This window comes from Bacillus rossius, chromosome 10 (genome assembly GCF_032445375.1).
Source record: "Bacillus rossius redtenbacheri isolate Brsri chromosome 10, Brsri_v3, whole genome shotgun sequence".
NCBI classification, from domain to species: domain Eukaryota; kingdom Metazoa; phylum Arthropoda; class Insecta; order Phasmatodea; family Bacillidae; genus Bacillus; species Bacillus rossius.
This window is the reverse complement of record NC_086337.1, coordinates 41,178,506-41,199,745: the sequence shown is the minus strand read 5'-3', so window position 1 is coordinate 41,199,745 and position 21,240 is coordinate 41,178,506. Positions and strand designations below refer to the sequence as shown.

General features: G+C 37.4%; 2 protein-coding genes across 4 annotated transcripts in view; one reads left to right on the top strand and one right to left on the bottom strand.

Annotated features, from left to right (window-relative positions):
* LOC134536021 (retinol dehydrogenase 13-like) overlaps positions 1 to 21,240 on the bottom strand; it is a 268,591-nt gene that overhangs the window by 82,491 nt on the left and 164,860 nt on the right. Inside the window, exon 3 of one of the 3 annotated variants that reach the window (XM_063375521.1) lies at positions 11,797 to 11,846. The exons of the other annotated variants lie outside the window; for them this stretch is intronic. Within the exon in view, the coding sequence (XP_063231591.1) occupies positions 11,797 to 11,846 (50 nt within the window). The remainder of the gene's footprint in view (positions 1 to 11,796; positions 11,847 to 21,240) is intronic. 3 annotated transcript variants of the gene reach the window in all.
* On the top strand, positions 10,375 to 11,625 carry LOC134535676 (dopamine receptor 2-like; the record flags this gene model as incomplete). The annotated part of the gene is made up of 1 exon (XM_063374872.1): positions 10,375 to 11,625. A coding segment is annotated over exon 1 (1,251 nt), but the record flags the coding sequence as incomplete, so codon positions are not given.

Here is a 21,240-nt window from a genome sequence, read left to right as displayed (position 1 = left end):
CAGCACTGTTCCTGAACATGTTTGTAATAGAAAATATTAACAAGTAATGGGTTATTTCAATCTCTTAAATTATTGTATTCGAGGGGAAATAATAGAAGTAATATATTTGAGGAATGGAAATTAAGACATTCCAACAATAACTCCTGTGTAGTTGAACAAGGACTAATTATTTATTTCTACGGAAGATATCAAATAAATATTTGTTTAGCACTTCAAGAAACATTTTTTTTTACACCAAGATAATTTTTTTTCATCCTAAAGAAGTAAAAGTGCTTTTTTATTTTAAAAATTAAAAATTAATACAGTAAATTTTTTCCTTAATTGTTGTGTTTGCACATGTTATATTTTATTCCTGTTTTTAATCCGACGCATTCTTGTAAAAATCTAACTGAACATTCGGATTTGAGAAAAAGTATATATCTATCCATCTCAGTTAGGCATTAAACTGTACATTATATGGTAATTTACCACACAAATATGCCAAATTTCTTGTTATTTAACATTTTACCCAAACAAACGCAGACGAGATTACACGGATTCACTTAAAGTACATTCACCAACCTCAAATTTATTATTTCTCTCATACATTACCTAGAATGGTAAATTTCCAATGGGGCTTCACAAGAAGCCCCAACTAAAAAACATGCCATTTTTTTGTTTTATTCTGCTGATTTTTATAAAAGTTTTCTTCTGATGTTAACTCATGTTAAGCAGTAAAACTCAGCCATATTAATTCATTTAGTAATAATGAAATCAACTGTGCAAAACCTTTGATGCTTATATGCTTATACTTTCAATTGTACTTTTGACTAGCAGCTGGACTCCTCTTAGTATTTTTTTTCCTTCAAAATGTTTATGAAACAACGATAAAAGAGAAACAGTTGTAAAAATGCTTATAAAAGTTTCTGAGTGAAAGTGGTTAATATTGCTTAGAGCGCTGTGCTGATAAAGCGAGAAGAGACAAGAGAAAAGCTACACTCGAACTGACTGGCAAAAGAGATTGTGCTGTTCACAAAGAGAAATAATTCTTACTTCTCGCAGTAGTTCATTCATGTACATAGCCCCTCCATTCCGCCGGGTGAACATGAGATGGAAATCAATTTAAAGTTACTCCGAATAATTCTGCAAGGAGCGAAGTGCATGCAGCCATCATGCTACGTCTTAAGTCTTGCCGCGCGCCTCCGCCACGTTATTGCTAAAGTTTGGAATTCTTGTCAGGAAGAGTGTAGGAATGTTGACGCGCGACCTCTGGCAAGCCAGGTAAACACGGACCGCGCAGGGAAAAAAAAAAGCAAATGAAAAGTTTTATATCTCGTAATCGAATTCCTCTTCATTCAGTTCCTCCTCCCCACCTTAATTTCGCATAGCTACCAGATTATGAGATTTGTTTCCCGCAGAATGTTAAAGATATTACAGGGAGAGAAAAAACCCGGCTCCGAGTGGCGTTCTGTCGGAAGAAAGAAAAGGGCAAAGAGGAGGAGGAAAGAGAGAGAGAGAGAGAGAGAGAGAGAGAGAGAGAGCGAGACAAGGCTGGAAGTCAGTTGAGTAAACTTGTAATTTGCGAGAAGACGGTTTGTCGAGCGTCTCGAACTTCTGCATTGTGTACAGTCGAGGAAAGAGATAAAATGGGTCACCGACTGCTCTGTTTTCTACGAACACTGCTGGTACATAAGTCCATGCCTCAACATTAGCTGTGGATAGCTTACAGTTTCTGATTCGTGAACAAGGTAAAAATGTTCTTGCCTGATCGACTAAGAGCTTTCTAGTCCGATGCACGAATAATGGGCAAACCTTGAAAGTTGGAACTCTAGACGTGATAAATAATACCGTATTAACTGTTATACGTGTTACCCTACGGTCATGAAAAACTAATTAAAATCACCAACTACCTCTTAACACTTTATATAGACAGTTGAAGACTTATAGTCGCAGCTTCTTAGCCACCTTGCTTCGTAACCAAATAGCAGCTAGGCTGATAGTTGGAGCCAAAAGAATGTTGGAGCCATGTACTCGGGAGCAAAAACACTGTTGGAGCAATAGACTGTTCGAGGCATTATATCCTATAGTAAATCGACGATCGCATCCTACTGATTTGAATGTTATTGCACACGTATGTCCTTTTCTTTAAATGTGCTTTTTTTTTTTTACTCGTATTTGAGTTCAAATGCGCGTCCTTTTCGCTACTTGTGCTTCCTTTTTTGTTCAATTTTCGTTCAAATGTGCGTCCTTCTTGTTAAATGGGTGTTCCTGTGTGTGCATTGCGTGTTCGGTGTGTAGATTAGTGTTCGGTGTGAATTGGGTGTTTGTTCATTGCAAGTCCTGTGTGTGTACTGTGTGTGTATGTGTGTGTATGTGTGTCCAGTATGTGTACTGTGGGTAAAGTATGTGTACTGTGTGTACTGTGTGTGTATGTGTGTGTATGTGTGTCCAGTATGTGTACTGTGGGTCCATGTGTGTGTAGTGTGTGTTCATTGTGTGTGTACTGTGTGCTTCCATATTTGTTACCTTTTTTTTAGTGTGATTATTTTTTGAATTTTGTTTTGACTCGTGTATTATAGTAAATGGTTCTTGTTTTGACAGAAAATTTTGAGTTATTTTTGAGGAAATTTTGAGGAAGTTGACAACAAAAATGGCCGCCGTGACATCACAATACAATATGGCGTCGAAAATCCACAATCCTCAGCTTGAAGCCTGGTACAGGAGAAACTATTATATACTACTCACGATACGTCATAATTACTCAACTGCGCGCTGAATTATATTTTTACAGCCACATAAATTTTGTCAATAAATTATCAACCAAATATTTAGTGTTTGTGTTAGCTACAAATTTATTTTCCCTTATTCATGTAGTGGCTTATTCGCTACAGAAATATTCTTGCTATAATTCAAAAATTGTATTGTTGAAATTAAAAAAAAAGATATATTTTGTTAAAATCACGTAATATTTGACAGGTTCATATTGACGAAATATCTTAAAGTGTCTCCAATACTTTTCTAAATTCTATTTTCATTGTTAACACACACTCTGGTAATTGACAGCGATTAAAACAGCCATGCGAAATTATTTTCATATTCATTACTTTCTGGGCATTTCACAAATAACGGATAGTAGGCAGAAAATCACATTGGAAAAAATTTAAAAAAAAATTGCAATGCCTACATAGTTAAACCGTAGTTTATCTGAAGAATTATGTAAAAAAAATATAATGGTACAAAAACTCAATGAACCAACATGGTTTTAAAACAAATATTTACTCAAAGTTGTATGTGAGCTGTAAATTGCGAAGCAAGAAAACAATTGTGTGAATTTAAAGAAAACAATTATGCAGAAACGTAGAATTCTGGACAGCTAATCCTATCATGACAAAAGTATCGTCACTGTTATTTAGAATTACTTTTAAGGTTATACACAGTACTTTTTTGTTTAAATTTTTACCAAAGGTGGAATATCAACGTGGGTGCTAGATATTTATTATGTGAAACCAACACCTTAAGTTCAATTACTTACGAAAAAAAATTGGTTGTCTGTAAAGTCGGTTTACGGACGATAGTTTAAAGTGACGTCATAACAAAACATTGATGAAATGATTGCATATTTTTATGAATATAATTGAATCATTTTTATTGAATTATCACAATTTTGTAAGGATACAAAAAAGAAGGAGTGAAATGAAATCTACAATTTAATTGATAGATCTACTTTTATTTGCACTCATTAATTCAAATATGTTTATTATTTAACGAACAGATAATTTTAACTACAACTTTTATACATGTTTGCTATTTAACTTCTTCCAATATGTGTTATTCTGTTAAGGATAGGACGATGATAGGAAAAGTAGGAAACGAATGGGAGTGTTACAAGTTTAATGTGCCTCGAAAATGTCAAATCGATGGTTATTCCAATCGAGTGGAAGAGAGATAGATGCGGCGCAAGCTTACAATGTGCGTAACGGGACAATGTGCGTAACGGGACACTTTTTCGTGCGTGCAGCCGGCGTTCATCGATTTATTAGACGTTGTCACGTCAAAAGATATGTACGTATTATTGGATGTAGACGAATAGTCCTTAAATAACACAAACAAAAAAAAAAAAGAAGAGCGATGCCTGACACAGTGCCTGTCGAGAAGCACTAGTGGTCTCTCTCCCACCGCAACACGCGTGTGCTGCGAATACCAAATGACGTCCTAACAAAACACGACAACAACTTCCACTCCTCGAAACGTCCTTGAAACACAAACAACCTCGCGTACCGCGCGTACAGTTCCACGTGTTTCTCCAGGCATCTCGTCACACATGTATTTTTTTTTGACGTGACAACGTCTAATAAATCGATGAACGCCGGCTGCACGCACGAAAAAGGATGATTCATTGTCCCGTTACGCTGTGTCCCGTACGCTCATTGTACTCTTGCGCTGCATCTATCTCTCTTCCACTCGATTGGAACAACCATCGATTTGACTTTTTCGAGGCACATTAAACTTTAAACACTCCCATTCGTTCCATACTTTTCCTATCATCGTCCTATCCTTAAAAGAATAACACAGATTGGATGAAGTTAAATTGCAAACATGTATAAAAGTTATAGTTAAAATAATCTCTTCGTTAAAGTAATAAACATATTTGAATTAATGAGTGCAAATAAAAGTAAGTTTATCAATTAAATTGTAGATTTCATTTCACTCCTTCTTTGTATCCATACAAAACAGTGATAATTCAATAAAAATGATTTAATTTTATTCATAAAAGTATGCAATAATTTCATCAATATTTTGTTATGACGTTGTCACGTTAAACTATCGTCCGTAAACCGACTTTACAGACAACCAATTTTTTTTTAATTTGGCAAGGATCCACAAACGTTTCGGTTGACTTCGCAGACGCCATTTGTCAGTGTAAGTCTCCGCCTGTAGGGGACTGTCACGCTGATGACGACGACTGAAATGTCTCCCGGAACTCTTCACCACTGACGCCGCTGAAAACCCAAAAGCCACAAAGAATATGATTTTCTGAACTTTTACAAAAGATTCCTTTGGAAACCGGTAGTCATGTAATAGTTTGTAATGCTACAGGAAATATATTGTAATTTTGTACAACACGTGGATAAGTATTGTTTTTTTTTTTTCGCGTATATGAAATTTGTTTTTAGTTTTTTGAGATAATACTGAGTATTTCTTACAAAAATTTGCACATAATTTTACATTTTAATTGATGATTCGTTCAAAGCATTATTTTTTTCAAACTATAGAAAACACTATAGAATATATAATAACTGAACTTGGTTTTATTATGCTTATTAATGCACCCAGTTAATACTGGAAATCTATTCAGGGAACGTTTTATGGATAGCTTTGACTATTGGAGGTACCGGAACAACACAGGACATGAATGTCCATGTAAAAATGCGAACACTGTAAGTATTAATGCAAAAACTTTTTTTTTTTTTTAGAGGTACGGATGCTTTCATGTAAATGTACAAATGTATAAATAATTGTTTTTTTACATGAATATTTCTGTTATAATTACAACAAAAAAAAATATTTCCAGTGTGGCCTGCGAAAGCCAGGCGATCCTTATTGATCTGGTCGCACGGTGGCGTCACGCGACGTCCACAGGTGGCCAAGGCACCTCGACGCCTTGTCCTTGCGGAGTCGTCCGCGCCGGCTCTACTCCCGACGACGAGCTCAGCCCACGAGTCACAGGCGCCGCTTCGAGCCAGAGGTCAGGTGACTCGCACTCCCGCACTCCCGCTCGCGGCAAGGGAAAAGAAGCGGTGTTTCCCGCGCGCCAGAGGAGTTATCTCCGGGTGCTCCCGCTCCCACACTTGTTAGCTCCGTCAGTGCTCCATCAACATTTCATTGCCCTCTCACAGTCTCGAAACACCTCTATGTCGACAAGACACTTGGCCCTTAATTCATCGTCGTCACCATAGTCATCGTCATCATACTCGTCAACGTCATCATCATCATCATCATCGTCACCATGCTCTTCATCGTCATCATGCTCGTCATCTTCGTCATTATGCTAGTCATCGTTGTCGTCATGCCTATCATCGTTGTCGTCATCTTCGTCACCATGCTCTTCATCGTCATCATGCTCTTCATTGCCATCATGCTCGTCATCTTCGTCATTATGCTAGTCATCGTTGTCGTCATGCCTATCATCGTTGTCGTCATCTTCGTCACCATGCTCTTCATCGTCATCATGCTCTTCATTGCCATCATGCTCCTCATCTTCGTCATTATGCTAGTCATTGTTGTCCTCATGCTAGTCATCACCGTCACCATGCTCTTCATCGTCATCATGCTCGTCATCGTCATCGTAATCATTATAATACTCATAATCATTTTCATCACCGATGAATCGTAGAGCATTATGCAATCTCGTAATAGACATTGTGCCAAGTGTAGCATTTATTGGATCACTACGGCTAGAACTCGGTGCCCCATAAATGAGCCGTGCAGAAGGTTTTGAGGTTTTGACGTGAAATGTCACCGGCACGACCTTCTGGCCGCATCGGTGTACCGCCTCATTGCTCTCAGCCACGAAGGAAGCGGCTGTATTCGACGACTGGGAAACAGTGCAAAGCGACGTTCGCTATAATTTTTCACGTACTGGAAATGCTATTTTGGCTCCTCGAAAAAAAGGTGGGTGAGGCATCTTTTTTTTTTTAATATACCGTTTCATCCCTCGTCGCTGGAAGTGACAGCACAAAACCGAACGACATTCTTTTAGAAAAAAAGTCCGTTAAATCCTAAGTGCACGTCCGACCCAAAATTAATTGGCAACCAACATATATTAAGTATTAGCTCGAAACAGTTTCCAGATGCAGTCCACGTGTATTTGACAGCCTAATAAATATCGTGGCCTGTCCTCGCAGATGGTTTTTATTCACCTCTCTTCTTGTTAAGAAAATAATTCGTTGAAAAAAAAAATAAAACAACTTTTTTGAAACAAGATTTTGTCTGGAGGATAAAACATGGCCGCCCTGTCTCTATTTAACGGAACTGCCAAACACCAAAATCGCAAGATGCTACAATTTATCGGATTAAATCTTCAGACGATAAGGCCTGATGTTATTTACTCCTACGTGGGTGACGAGAAGTGAGTTACAAACTCGAAGAAACCATTCGAAACTTCCTCCAACGCACGTCGAGTTTTCAAACGCGACTTCGCCACGCGATCGTCTGCTTGGAGTTCAGGGTGCTAGTATATGGCGCGTCCAGGTTACCTACAGGACTTGTATTGTCGTTGCACGAAATAGACAGCTGAAATTTCCACAGCTCAGGCATCCCTTGCTTGATGTCAAAAGAGAACTTTGAGAAAATATCTGGTAATCTTTTTACCTCGCGTAACTCCATTGAAGTAAAAGGGATGAATTTTTTTATACTTAGGTAATTGGGGTATATAATTATTTAAAGCTCATTAAATTAAACACTATCGTTTACTGATGTGTAACATCTTAACTCTCGGTACACGGCATTTGGTAGGAGTAATTTCGTTAATGGAACGGAAATATGTAACCACTGTGCTGCTGTATGTGGCGGATGGCGCGAATCAAAGTTCACAAAGCCAAATGGAAACTTTATATTATTAATGGTTTATTTAATTTGAAGAAGATAGGCAGTATTTTAATAAAATTACTCGTCGAAAATCAAGCACAAGCAGGGATAAAATAGTTTTTAAAGTCTTTTTCTTTTATCGGAACCATTTTATTATAATAGTTTAAAATTTCTGTCTGGAAATAGAATTATTCGATAGTCGAAGTAGCTGCTTCGGCAGCGACTTCTAGCAGTGGGTGCGTAAATTACATGTGATTCGCGTCCAGAAATGTAGTTGAAAACACAATTTGCGTATTCTTATCATGCTAGGCATTATTTTAAACTTTTACATTTAAACTGTTAAACGTTAAATTTTGTGTTCGAGTTTCGTATTGTAAATGCATGTATTTGCAACATGAGAACACATGAATTTGCTCGTTACCGAGGTTAGATGCTATACATCTCTGTCGAGTACTGAAAAGCTTGCTAACATTTTAAATTTAAATTTATAGTTTAGTTTTGAAGTTGATATAAATAGTCTAAGCTCTGCTCTGAGAAAGAAGCTTGAATATTTTACCTCGCATCTTGCGCATGCGAAGTACGTATACGTCATTAACGCCCTGACTACATACTCACCACGATTAATAGCTGTTTTTGCGAGTTATTTATTTTTATGAAGAAATGTTATTAAAATATAAACCATATATTTTGACAAAAAAATTGTAAAAAGTAAAGGTAAGCAAACTATAGTGAATAACCATGACCTAGCTAGTTAAAAGAAGATTTTTAGTTGGCTGACAGATAACGTGTAATTTATCTGTGTGAGTTTTAAATGTACGAGATTGACATTTTCTGTTGGCTTAAGACTGCTAAAATTTAAGTTGTAACTGGCAAAGGACGATAGCTTGGAACACGAAGAACTAGTTACAAAAGTATTTAATTTTTTTTTATTTTGAACTTTTTCGCCACGAGTTGGTGGCTAAAAATCACATTCGAATGAGCAAGAATATGAAATACATTATAAAAAATCATTTTCGGCACGGCTTACAGGCGTAGGTATATTTCGAAGTACTTATTTCTTCTGGAAACGTTTTGGAAACTTCTATAAACTTCTGGAACAATTTAAGAACTTAATATACTTGGCATCCCATATATTGACTAAAATTCCATAATGATTGTTATAATTTTTTTTTCATATTCCATGCAGCAAAAATGTTTCGAATGTTTTTAACTTAATGCATCCAGCATTGAATAGCTTAAAACGGATTTCATATTGTGCCTAATAGGGTAGTTATGAACTTTTTGACATTTAAACACTATATTTTATAATTGCAATAACATGAAAACGTATAAATAAGAGCTTTGGACCAAGGTTAAAATAATATTAAGATGGTTTAAAATATATTCAAAAGAATTTAATAGTTTATTTTATTATTTAAACCTCTGTTTCCATGTAATAGTTCTGTTTCAGAAAGAATTGTTTCAGACGAAGGTTTTGGATAGAGTTTAGAATTTTACAATAAATTATAAAGAATTAGATAGTATATCTACTAAACAAATTATGATTTTATTTTTGTCGTTCAACCATTGTTATTTCCACACCTGGAAGTAATGGTTGGTTACATATAAATCAACTTAAGAATAATGTTTTTGACAGAAATTAGAAGGCTTGAAATAAATAAGAACTGATTAGATAGTACATATGGTAGTAAGTATTATTTATTTTCTTATCTGAAGAACATTATTGGAGAACATAAATATGTTACGTACATTAAGTTTTTAAAACGGTTTACTAATTTATAGAAGTTTCCAAAATATTTCCAGCATAAACAGGTAATTCGAAATCTACCTACGCCTGTAGGTTCTGCGAAAGGGATTTTCTTTATTGTGCAAAGTTGGTTGCATTTAAGTTACTAAGCCACCCTTATGACACATCTAGTCAGACGTCACAAAATGTGTTAATGTTTTTGACGTGAAAACGTCTAATAAATCGATGAACGCCGGCTGCACGCACGAAAAGGAGTCCCGTTACGCACATTGTTCCGTTACGCAGTGTCCCGTTACGATAATAAATTGACTAAAAAATTATGGTGATTCATATAATTGATGATATATATTTGATTATAGTTTATTTATATGTAAACTTGTTCATAATTATATTTAAACTTTATAGCTAAACGCCAGTTTTTAAAATTAATTACAAGTCATCTACACGTGAACGGTTTCGTCGACTGTTTACAAAGTGAAGTGAAAAGTTGATGTGGTTTTCATTGCTTATTACAACAACAATTTCGGCAATAAAGGTTAATTATTCTTGCATTTTAAAAATCTGATTACTAGTATAATTTCAAGTAGCCTATTTATTATTTTATTATTAAAATAATAATGATTCAATTTTATTCATAAAAGTATGCTTTATTTCATCAATGTTTTTGTTATGACGTTGTCACGTTAAACTATCTTCCGTAAACCGACTTTACAGACAACCAATTTTTTTTTTCCCCAAACTGACTCAATACCAAAAATTGGTCACTAAAAAATTGTAACGGAAATAATAATTCCAGTCGTACCATGAATGGCATTACAATGTGAACGTGTGTCTGTTTCAGGTAAAATATCAAAGGGAACAAGACCAAAGTGATGACTCTCAGACGGAATAGTTGGTGACGTGATGAATCATGAAAGCGGTGGAGTGTTCGCCGAGGGCTTAGAGGCCGGGTGGACCCGGGGGTAGCTCCGACGGGCCAGGCGCCGCAGATGTGAGGCTCGCGGGGACATGGCGAGCCGCAGCTGAGGGCAGGCCGCGGCTATGGACGGCGGGCGACCGGCATGAACGACTCGGCCGCGCCATGGTGGCCGGACGGCGGCCCGTGGTCCAACGACTCGTGGTGGAACGGGACCCCGCCGTCGGGGAACGCCTCGTCGGGCCCGCGCGAGGGATGGGACAGGTGGTCGCTGCTGCTCGCCCAGGACCGGGCGCTGCTGCTGCTGCTGCTGCTGCTGTTCTCGGTGACGACCGTGTTCGGCAACACGCTCGTCATCCTGGCCGTGGTGCGCGAGCGCTACCTGCACACGGCCACCAACTACTTCGTGACGTCGCTCGCCGTCGCCGACTGCCTCGTCGGCCTCGTCGTCATGCCCTTCTCCGCCGTGTACGAGGTGCTCGAGCACACGTGGTTCTTCGGCGGCGACTGGTGCGACGTGTGGCGCAGCCTCGACGTGCTCTTCAGCACCGCGTCCATCCTGAACCTGTGCGTGGTGTCGCTGGACCGCTACTGGGCCATCACCGACCCCATCACCTACCCCATGCGCATGACGTTCCGCCGCGCCGGCCTGCTGATCGCCGCCGTGTGGGTGTGCTCGGGAGCCATCTCGTTCCCGGCCATCGCGTGGTGGCGCGCCGTGCGCACCGAGGAGGTGCCCGCCTTCAAGTGCCCCTTCACAGACCACCTCGGCTACCTCGTCTTCTCGTCCACCATCTCCTTCTACCTGCCGCTGTTCGTCATGGTGTTCACCTACTACCGCATCTACCGCGCCGCCGTGGTGCAGACGCGCTCCTTGAAGCTGGGCTCGAAGCAGGTGATGATGGGCGCCGGCGAGCTCGAGCTGACCTTGAGGATCCACCGCGGCGGGGCGGGCGGCAGCGGCGGCTCGGGAGACGGCCGGCCCCTGTACCACGCCGACGACCTCCCTCCGGACCCGGAGGAGTCTCCCAGCCAGCACAACGGCCTGGCGCGCAACCCCTCCGCGCGCCTCGTCGCACACCCCCACCCCCACCACCACCACCACACCAAGACGCTCGGCAAGAACTTCTCGCTCAGCCGCAAGCTGGCCAAGTTCGCAAAAGAGAAGAAGGCCGCCAAGACGCTGGGCATCGTCATGGGCGTGTTCATCGTGTGCTGGCTGCCCTTCTTCGTGGTGAACCTGCTGTCCGGGTTCTGCGCCAGCTGCATCTACCAGGAGCAGCTGGTGTCGGCCGTTGTCACGTGGCTGGGCTGGATCAACTCCAGCATGAACCCCGTCATCTACGCGTGCTGGAGCCGCGACTTCCGCAGGTCAGTGCGCGCCGCGCCCTCGTCGGCTTGCGATTGGCCAACAGAACTGTCGAGCTCCAATACTACTACCACTACAACTACTACTACCACTACTACCACTACCACTACCACTACTACTACCACTACTACCACTACCACTACTACTACCACTACTACCACTACCACCACCACCAAGAAGAGCGCCTAGTCGCGTTACCTGGGCCAGGCTGAAGTAATGCGAAAGCGGTTTCCGGTCTGGCCCCCTTCCTAAAAGAAGGGCAGAAAGAGAAGACTGTTTTTAGTCAGTAAAAATCTGACACTACCAACAATCCCACCTGTTGGTGTCATTTGAAGATTTTTAAACCTCTCTCAAACAACAACAACAACAACAACAACAACAACAACAACAACAAAAACTACTACTACTACTACTACTCTTGTTTAATCCTTCACATGTACCATAGTAATTTGACAGAGAACATAGTTATTCAGCCGCACGAATAACGATACGATTTACTAACCACGTCGGCCATGACACACGCTAACGACAGTTATGTTGGCCAATCAGTAGTTCATGTTGGGCCACGTTTATTTTTTTAATTTTTCTTTGCTTATTGCGTACCATGATACCTACATAGATGACAAATATCAGAGACCTACTCAACCGTACGAATAACTATACGATTTCATAACCTTAACAAGTTACTACCCACGTCGGCCATGACACACGATAATGACAGTTCTATTGGCCAACCAGTAGTTCATTTTGCGCCACGTTTATTTTTTAAAATTTCTTTGCTTATTGCGGGTGCGGTTTACATTCATCACCAGTAAAGAAGTACAGCACGTTGGTTTTATTTTCAGCATAAGAAAAATCCACCATAACTTAAAAGTTGAAAAAGGTTTCATTATAATTAAAAAAAAAAAAAAATGTTGAGTGTCACACAGCTTGCTTGCGTTCCAAACAAAGATAAACATGAAAACTTTTTAATAAATATTAACGTTGAGTTAGTTAATGCATAGCTACTCTACAGAATATTATTTAGATTATGAATGCAACATGAGAAATACATGTATTATATTTTTATATTTAATGTGTGTTGGACTCTAGATAATTAAACTATTTACTTTTTATTTGTGGCAGGTACAATTTTAGACTGAGCTCCAGGGATAGTGATATTGGCAGGTACAGAAAAATAAAACGGATGCGCAGACGATTTTCAATATCAATAATAATACTAAGCTTCATAACAACTGTTTTATAATTATAAAAAAATATTTTAAAATCCTGGAATATAAATCGCTGTATTTGCCTAAAATTTAAATACTATTAACTGATATTCGGTGATATTACATTAAAACTTAAAAAAAAAACCACACTATATTTCGCAAAGCAAAGAAAATTTCAATAGAAGAAAAATGCTAAAATATTAACGGAAATTAAATTTTCCCGCAACTTTGTGAGCGTAAAATAAAGAAATTAAAAATAAACATTTTTTATAGCTATTACACTGGTTTCAATCATTAACATTAAAATAGTGCTTCCATTTTTTTAATTTACAATCAGAATATAAGTACTTATTTTTAGATTTTTGTATATAATAAATTAATATTATACCCTCGACGCCGTTTTATTCAACAGTAAAGTTAAGACTCATTGCGTACAGTTAGGCATAAAAAATTTTTAACGCTAGTTTTGGTTCAGGTATCTATTTATCTAACATGAAAAATTTGTATTATATAATCATTCGAACATCACAGAGAGATATTCTGATTTTATTTATTTATATTGATTGGTGTTTGTAATTTTAAAACAATTAAAAACTAAAAAAAGCTATCATAATTACAAATCTATATACTATCCACTGGTTTGGCACCTTTCCTTATACAACCATGTTCATATCTGGTTTTTTAAAAGCCGATGCTGTGAAAAATTAATTAGGCGCCATTAATAAAATTTGAAATATAAAACCCTATTTCGAAGCATTATTAGGTCTTCAGCTATTACGGTTTTATTTACGAATGGCTTCTTTCTCTGTGCTTTATCTTAAAATTAGATGTTAGTTTGTTTAAACAGGATAGGTACCATATTTATTACGTGATTTTAACTTTATTTATATTATATAATTTTAGTTTTCTTATAACCACATAAGTTAAAAAAAGGTGTTATGTTATTTCTATATTTTACACAATTCAAGGATGATACAGAATTTTTTTGCATGGAAAACAAGCATTTAGTGTTATATTCGTCAGTGCTCGCAATCAAAATATAGTTCTTAACCAAATGGTTATATATGATTATAACTGTTGCACACGCTGAAATTCAGCAATAAAACCTTACTGGTTGTGATTTAATTAAGGTCTTCGGTCCAGGAGTTCCAAAGAACATTGTTAATGTCTGAATCCTAACCACTTGTGTCTCTCTGCATAAGAATGTGTCGTAAAATCGTTACATCTACACTGTAAATATTATTTTTGTAACTGGAACAGAAATTATCATTTAAATTACAGATATTTGTAAATTTGCACATTTACTTGAAAACAAATGCATCACTAAAAAAATATTGTTCGCAGTAATACTGGGTTCGGATTCTTACCCGGGAATATATGCTTTGTGTTGTCCCATTACCTCCGATAGTTAAAGTTATTTGAAAACCGTTCCCTGAATAGCTTTCCCGTATTAACTGCGCACATTAATAAGAATAATAAAAAATAAAGTGTTATTTTTAAATGTTCGATAACATCTACCATTGTTTAAAAAAAATGTTTGAATGAAACATAAAATATAAAACAAATGAGCCAATTTTCGTAATAAATACTCAGTATTATCTCGAAAAACGTACTTCATTAATGCAAAAATATCCTTAGCCACGTGTTGTACAAGTAGCAATATCGTTCTTGTGGTATTACAAACTATTTCTTGGAAAGTGGTTTCAAAAGTAATCTTTTCTGAAAGTACAGGCCATTTTTTTTCTGCGTACTTTAATTTTTCCTTAAAAATAAGATTTAAATGTGTTTTTAGAGGTTATAAATTTTTTTATGAATGCAGTTTTGGTCACGTGTTAGTAGTATCATATATTTGCTCCGTCCCCGGACAGTAAAGTATGATGAAACATAAATCCTAAGTTTTCCATTTCTTTATTTCCTCCTAGAAACTTTCAGTATCTCCAGGGGTCAAAACGAAGTATTTGTGGACACGTGTTCATATATTTCTTTTCGTGTCGGGAGAGAGAGAAACCACACGCAAAAAGTTTGGCAATAACTTGCAGACACACGTCGAAGAGCACAGATTCTTTTATACGACTTTAAGAACTGTACTTTTGCGCTCCTCATATCCCATGAATTATACGTATGAACAAGAAAACTTTTTCCTTTGTTTTAGTTTCCTTATGCTGTTTGGAATACATGAATGTTTTAGAAGACTCGCTGGCCAGTACTAAGAGTGTTATGCCTACACAAAGTCCAATACCTATTTGATACCTTCGACATCTCTTAAAAGTATTCAGAGATACTGTAATTTTTAACTAGGAACATAAATTAATGTAAACATATTTTAATCAGGATTTTTTTTAATTAATCAAAATTTTCTTTCAAACTTGTAATATCCCTTCGACAGCGGTGTAATCAGAGATAGTACTACTCAACTACATTAATAAAATGAAATAAGGAAGGAAATGGGGTTGAGTCACAGATAGGATCTATCTGCGAATTTTTCTGGAGTGATTTTGGGAAGACATGGAAAACCAAAATTTATTTGGAGCACCAGAGCAGTGGTGGTAAACAAAATTCGCAAATTTTGATAAGTGCGGTTAGATTTGTAGATGTCCGAAAATAGTGAGGACAAAGATGAAATAAATAAAAGTTGAAATTACTAAATTAACCGCGTAAAGATTTTCATAACTTACTTCAAATTTATGTAACAGCTTTAACAAGCCTTACAGAAAAATAACTATATCTGATATTTGACCTGTAATTAATAAAAATAACTTATTTGAAGGTATTTTAAAAGTACTATTCCACTGTTTCATCATACAACTGACGGGAATTGGTGCATGAAGTTCCGGATTAGATTCTCGGCTGGGTAAAAACCAGGGTTCTTCGTAAGCGGGAATTGTGGGAGACGTTTCCAGCAGCCCTCCCTCCCCCAACCCACCTCACCACACCTCGCGCACTCTCCAGGCTGACTGGAACGACGGGCAGGGCAGCCGGCTCCCAAGGGTGGTAACCCCTTTACAGACATGCGACACTCCCTGTCTGTCGGTGGAGAAACTACACGTAGTTTTATTCAACTGATGGACGTGAATTCCAGCACTATACGATCTACTAAAATAAAATTTTAAAAAATCTTTGAAACTGTATCAATTAATTGTTTAAAAATTAGCAGTTTATCCGAGGAGGCCAGGGTAGAATTTCTAATTACCGTTAGCCAAACTGATCGAAATCGAGTTAGAAATACAGATCTTTTTAGATATGGTCACAGGAGAGCAAACCTTTTATTGAATTTTCGCTGAAAATAGGCATTCTGCTTCAAATGAAATTTCAATTGGTTTTTCCTAATGTGATTTTTTTTTTAAAGTTCACATGTGTTTTTCTGCGATAGACGAGTTTAAACTGTGCTTACATCGCTATTAAGTTCGCGGAGAAAATAATAACAACGCCATAAAAAACTGATGGCTTCAATATGAGAAAATAAAGCTACTAAGCAACCTATCGACGATTCAAAAAAAAAAAAAATCTTTCAAAACGATATTTGTGTTGGCTTACATGATTTGATGTATGGCTTGTGTAAGACTTGCTTCTGCCCGAGTCTCTAATCTTCCAGTATACAAGAAAAAAAAATATTAATTTGGAAACCAAATGCCAAGAAATAGGTTGTAATACTACAATAAAAAGTATTGCAACTTGGTTAAACATGTGGCAGTGGTTATTTTTCCATACATGAAATACGTTTTACGAGATTATTCTGAGTATTTATAACGAAAATTAGCGCATAATTTTATATTTTAATAGATATTTAATTCAAGCATAAATGTTTTTCAACCATGTAAATTTAATCGAAATATCAATAATTTGACTTTATTTGGTTTTAAGGTGCTTATTAATGTGCGCAGTTAGTGCTGGAAAACTATTGAAGGAACAGTTTACAAATAACTTAAACTATTGGAGGTAAGTAGCATATGGTAGTAGTTCTGAGGACAGGCTTAGGGCTATTGTTCCGTGTGCCAATTTCCGCCACTTTGTATAGTCATCATGGCAGCCATATTGGGTGATCTTGACCTTTGACCTTGACCCCGGTGGCCATCATGGATGACATCACATATGAAATCTTGGATTCAGACGTCTTGGAGTCCACCATATTGAATTACATCATGTCCTCCATCTTGTTTTCTCAAACATTTCCGTCTTCTTGAATTCTGACATCATCACATCCACTTTATTTGATTTTTATGTCACAGCCACCCTCTAGTTTTCGTCTACTGAAGCCCACCATCTACTATTATGACATCACAGTCCCAAACTCGTTTTCATCTACCAGAGGTCGCCACCTTGAATTTTTCTGCTGAGTTCACCATCTTGGATGACGTAATGTCTGTCACCTTTGTTTCTGCTGTTTGTTACTAGAGTGTGCCAGCGTCGCTCTGTTCCATTCACATACGGTCGATGTTTCATTACCGACCAGTATTTTTTAGGACCCTTATAGACATATTAAAATTATTTTTTATACAAAAAATAGAATTCTTTGGAAATCAGTTGACAAGTAATAGTTTGCAATTCTACAAAAATATATTGTAACTTATCACGACATTACTATTTTACAATGGTTAATTGTGTATATATGAAATATATTTTTAGGGATAATACTGAGCATTTCTTACGATTATTGGCACATAATTTTATATTCCAATTGATGTTTCATTCAAGCATATTTTTTAAAACCTTTTAAACGATAATAGAATATAGGATACTTTGACTTCAATTTTTGTACCATGCTTATTAATGCGCGCAGTTAATATTGGAAAGTTTATCAGGGAACGGTTTACAAATAACTTTTATTGGAAGTACTGGGACACTACAAAGCATAAATTACTGGGTTAAGAAATTAACAAATATATTTAAATTACATGAATATTTCAATAAAGACAGATTATGGAAAAGAAAGTATAAAACAAAAATCATTTTATTTGTAAAGATTTTGGATGAAAAGTTGTTTGTGGATTGTATAGTAAACGTGCGACTGTTTATGACGAAATTAATTTCGGCACTGAAAATGCATTACTTTCAGCGGAGAATTTGTTGGGGAAAATATACAATATTTTGTACTTCTTTAACTTACACATTGGTGTTACAATCGTTGAAAATGTGTCTCAGGTAATTAAAAAATCTGAGTATTTTCAGCTTCCTTTATTTCATTTTTTTTTCTTTCGCGTTTGTGCAAAATCTGTTGGTATAAACAAGTATCGTCATAATTTAAGAATGAAGCAGCGAGGAAAAAAAAAAGCACCTTTAAAATCTTATTAGTTGCTTCTGGTCATAAAAGAAGAAATGAAAAAAGAAAAGAGTCGGAGTTAATACTAATGAGGGATTCCTGTGGGAGGGGAAATGGCAGGTCTGGCTTGTTCCCCGGCGAGGAATCCAGTCTTTGCCCGGCCCGCGGCTAATGAGAAACACCGCACTCTCGTAGGTCGGGCACCCGACGTACATCTACTGGGTCGGCGCGCGGCAGGTTAGGTGTTGCCGAGCTCGTTGATTAGACCGCTTTGGCCCTTTAATCGCTGCCGACGCGGCACAAACTAGCGTGTTAGCGTCAGCTCGTCAAGTGAGCGCCGGAACACGAGAAGAGAGAGAGAAGATGGAGAGAAGAGAGAGAAGAGAGAGAACAAGGAAGGGGAGTAGGAACGGCATTCAGAGAAGCGGAGGAAGGATATGAGCTCGTCCACCGTGCCGCCGTAATTGGTCCGCCCTTGTAACACAGTGTGCCAGCAGCCCCCTCCTTCTTCCTTCTCGCCCCTGGCAGGTGGGCAACCCTGCGCGGTGCTCTTCTCCGCAGGTTGCCTAGGGCGCGAGGGGCCGAGATCTGCGCCGTTGGTTCGCCCCCGAGGCCGGGCTCAGAAACCACCACGCAACGTTGCAACATCGCAACAAACGCAGGTAAATTAACGGCCGTTCATTCAGCACGCATTTCGCAAGACGTCACCTAACCTACAACTTGAACTCGTAAAACAGAACTAAACAAATTTCTTTCCCGGACTTCTTTTGTTATTTCATGTTTATCATTTTTTTTTAAAAATAAATGAAACTAACAATAATTTGAATTAAAAGCGTTTTGTTTTCTTTCACTGTAAGAAAGTTCAACGAGTGAAAACATCGCGCGTATAATAAAATCAACAACGTGGCATTATGTTCACATAACGTCTGCGCATTAAAAAGTTTTCAAAACACTTCACTTCAAAAACGGAAGGTGGAAACGCAAGACGTTGAAAGTTGAAAAGTTTTTGCGTTGCGTTATTGCGTGTTTCGTAGTTTACAAAACGAGCATTTAAATACGTCGTCTTTGAACTTTTTTGCGCTCTGCTTTTGTTGGTTTTTGTTTTGTGTAGTTTATAAACCAGGCCTGAATATCTGTCTAAGAGAGCAAAGCCCGCGTAGAACCGAGGGGTTGTGTGAGAGGATAAATTGTGGGGAGGGGGGTTGGAAGAGGGGGAGGCAGTCACTGTTTCCCGTCACTTCCGCCGGAAAGCAGCAGAGCGCGAGTTCCCTACTGCGCACTTGTAGAACGAAGCTCATTTGAATACGCAGAGAGAGAATAATTGCAGATTACAGACAACCGACAATGCTGAAGTGATGCAGGAATTAAATTTATGCCTGGGGATCATAGTCCATTATACATTCAGTTTCCTCGTTTAATGTACGAAATATGTTGATATTTAACTTAACATTCTGTAAGAAACTGTAGGAAAATTTGCGGATGGTTAAAACAATTTAAAGCAAGTAGTAGCTGCTTTGATAATAAATATTAAATAACCCTTTAAATTAGTAGCTTGGCTTCTGGGTTATAGCCGTGTCCTTGGCGAAAAATTAAGTTCTCTGGCCTTCTTGAAAAGATGCAGAGACTACAAGGTTCTTCCTCAGTTCACAAAAATCTACCTGGTGAATTATACGCCAAGGACACGGTTAGAACCCAGAATCCAAGCTACTTCAGACAACGGCCGTGAAAGCCTGCGAACATTATTACCCCTTAAAAATTTGTTTCCATTAAACCACGTAAGGATTATTTCCCCTCGCTCCTGTTTAGTTTTAAGCGTGCGGTGGCTATTTGTTGAATAAGGGCTAGTGATACTGTACAATAGTTATTTCAGTAAAATATTTTGTCTGAACGCACTTTCTGCTGCTAAAAATATACAAATACTCAGCTTGATTAAATATTCGGTTGTAAGGATGAAACCAATTTTGTTGTATGATAGATTAATTTTATATCCATTGATGAAAAACATTTGTTGATTAAATAATATTTTACATTGAAATTAAAGCAAATTATTGTGAATACCGATGCATGGTGCTTGGTCACTTTTCATTACCATTCACAGCTGGTCGTATGAAATGGAGAACATGGTAACTTTTTAACACGCGCATAAAAATGTAAGAGAAACTTCAGAAAAAAACGCAATAAAAACACATGCTTCATTCGGCTGACCGAACAGAACCAATGCATACGATATTACTCGATTATGCAGTACAGATATTCTCTCTCTCTCGCTCTCTCTCTATCTCTCATGATTTAGTTTGCACGAATGTCACCGGTATAATATATGTTTATACGTTCAATACAAAATGATAAAGTGAAAGAAGATTTAGATAATTCCATTGGTAGCAAGGGACTTAAATAAATTGAAAATAAAATAGAACAGTTATATATTTCCCCCTATATATGCAGGATGCTTTAATACTTTTGTAATAATCAGAATCTAATATTAAAAAAAACTTTTTGAATCTAAGTTTTTTTAATAAAAATATGTGAATAGTAAAATATTTTTTTTACAAACAACGATGGGTTTTTCATTAAATATTGTATAGTGATATAAAGAAAATGGTCACTTCTCTTGAGAGATGCATGGAATAACTTCAAAGAATGTAGTGTAAACCATACACGTGAGAAAACAGTAACAGTGTTTTGCCAGCGAATTCAATACCTTTTTATATTGTTGATGGATTTGTTAATTTAATAAGGGGTGAAACACAGGAAAAACATTTTTTTTTTAATTTTCCGCGTATTTGTTAATTTTCCATTGAATAACAGAAAAAAAAAATTACTAGGGTTCTTTAGCATGATAGTGATATTTTTCGTGATATAACGTTTAAGGCATTCTTAATCTCGATAATATTTCATTGTTTCAAAAAGATTAACTTTTTTTTATTTCTCACGCACCACTCTAAAACTATTTCAAACAAACATCAGCAGGTATTGAGGTGATTATATCTACATTTAATGTTTTTTTTGTTTTATTTCGTCAGACATGAAATAATAAAATTAAAAAGGTCCTTAATTTAGCCCTTTGTTAGGTTCTTGGCAAGCTGCAAAATATCAGGATTCTTTTTTTTTTATTTCAACTGTTGGAGATGTGCAATACCATTTGTGAAGGACTAGCGTTGAACAGCGAGATCC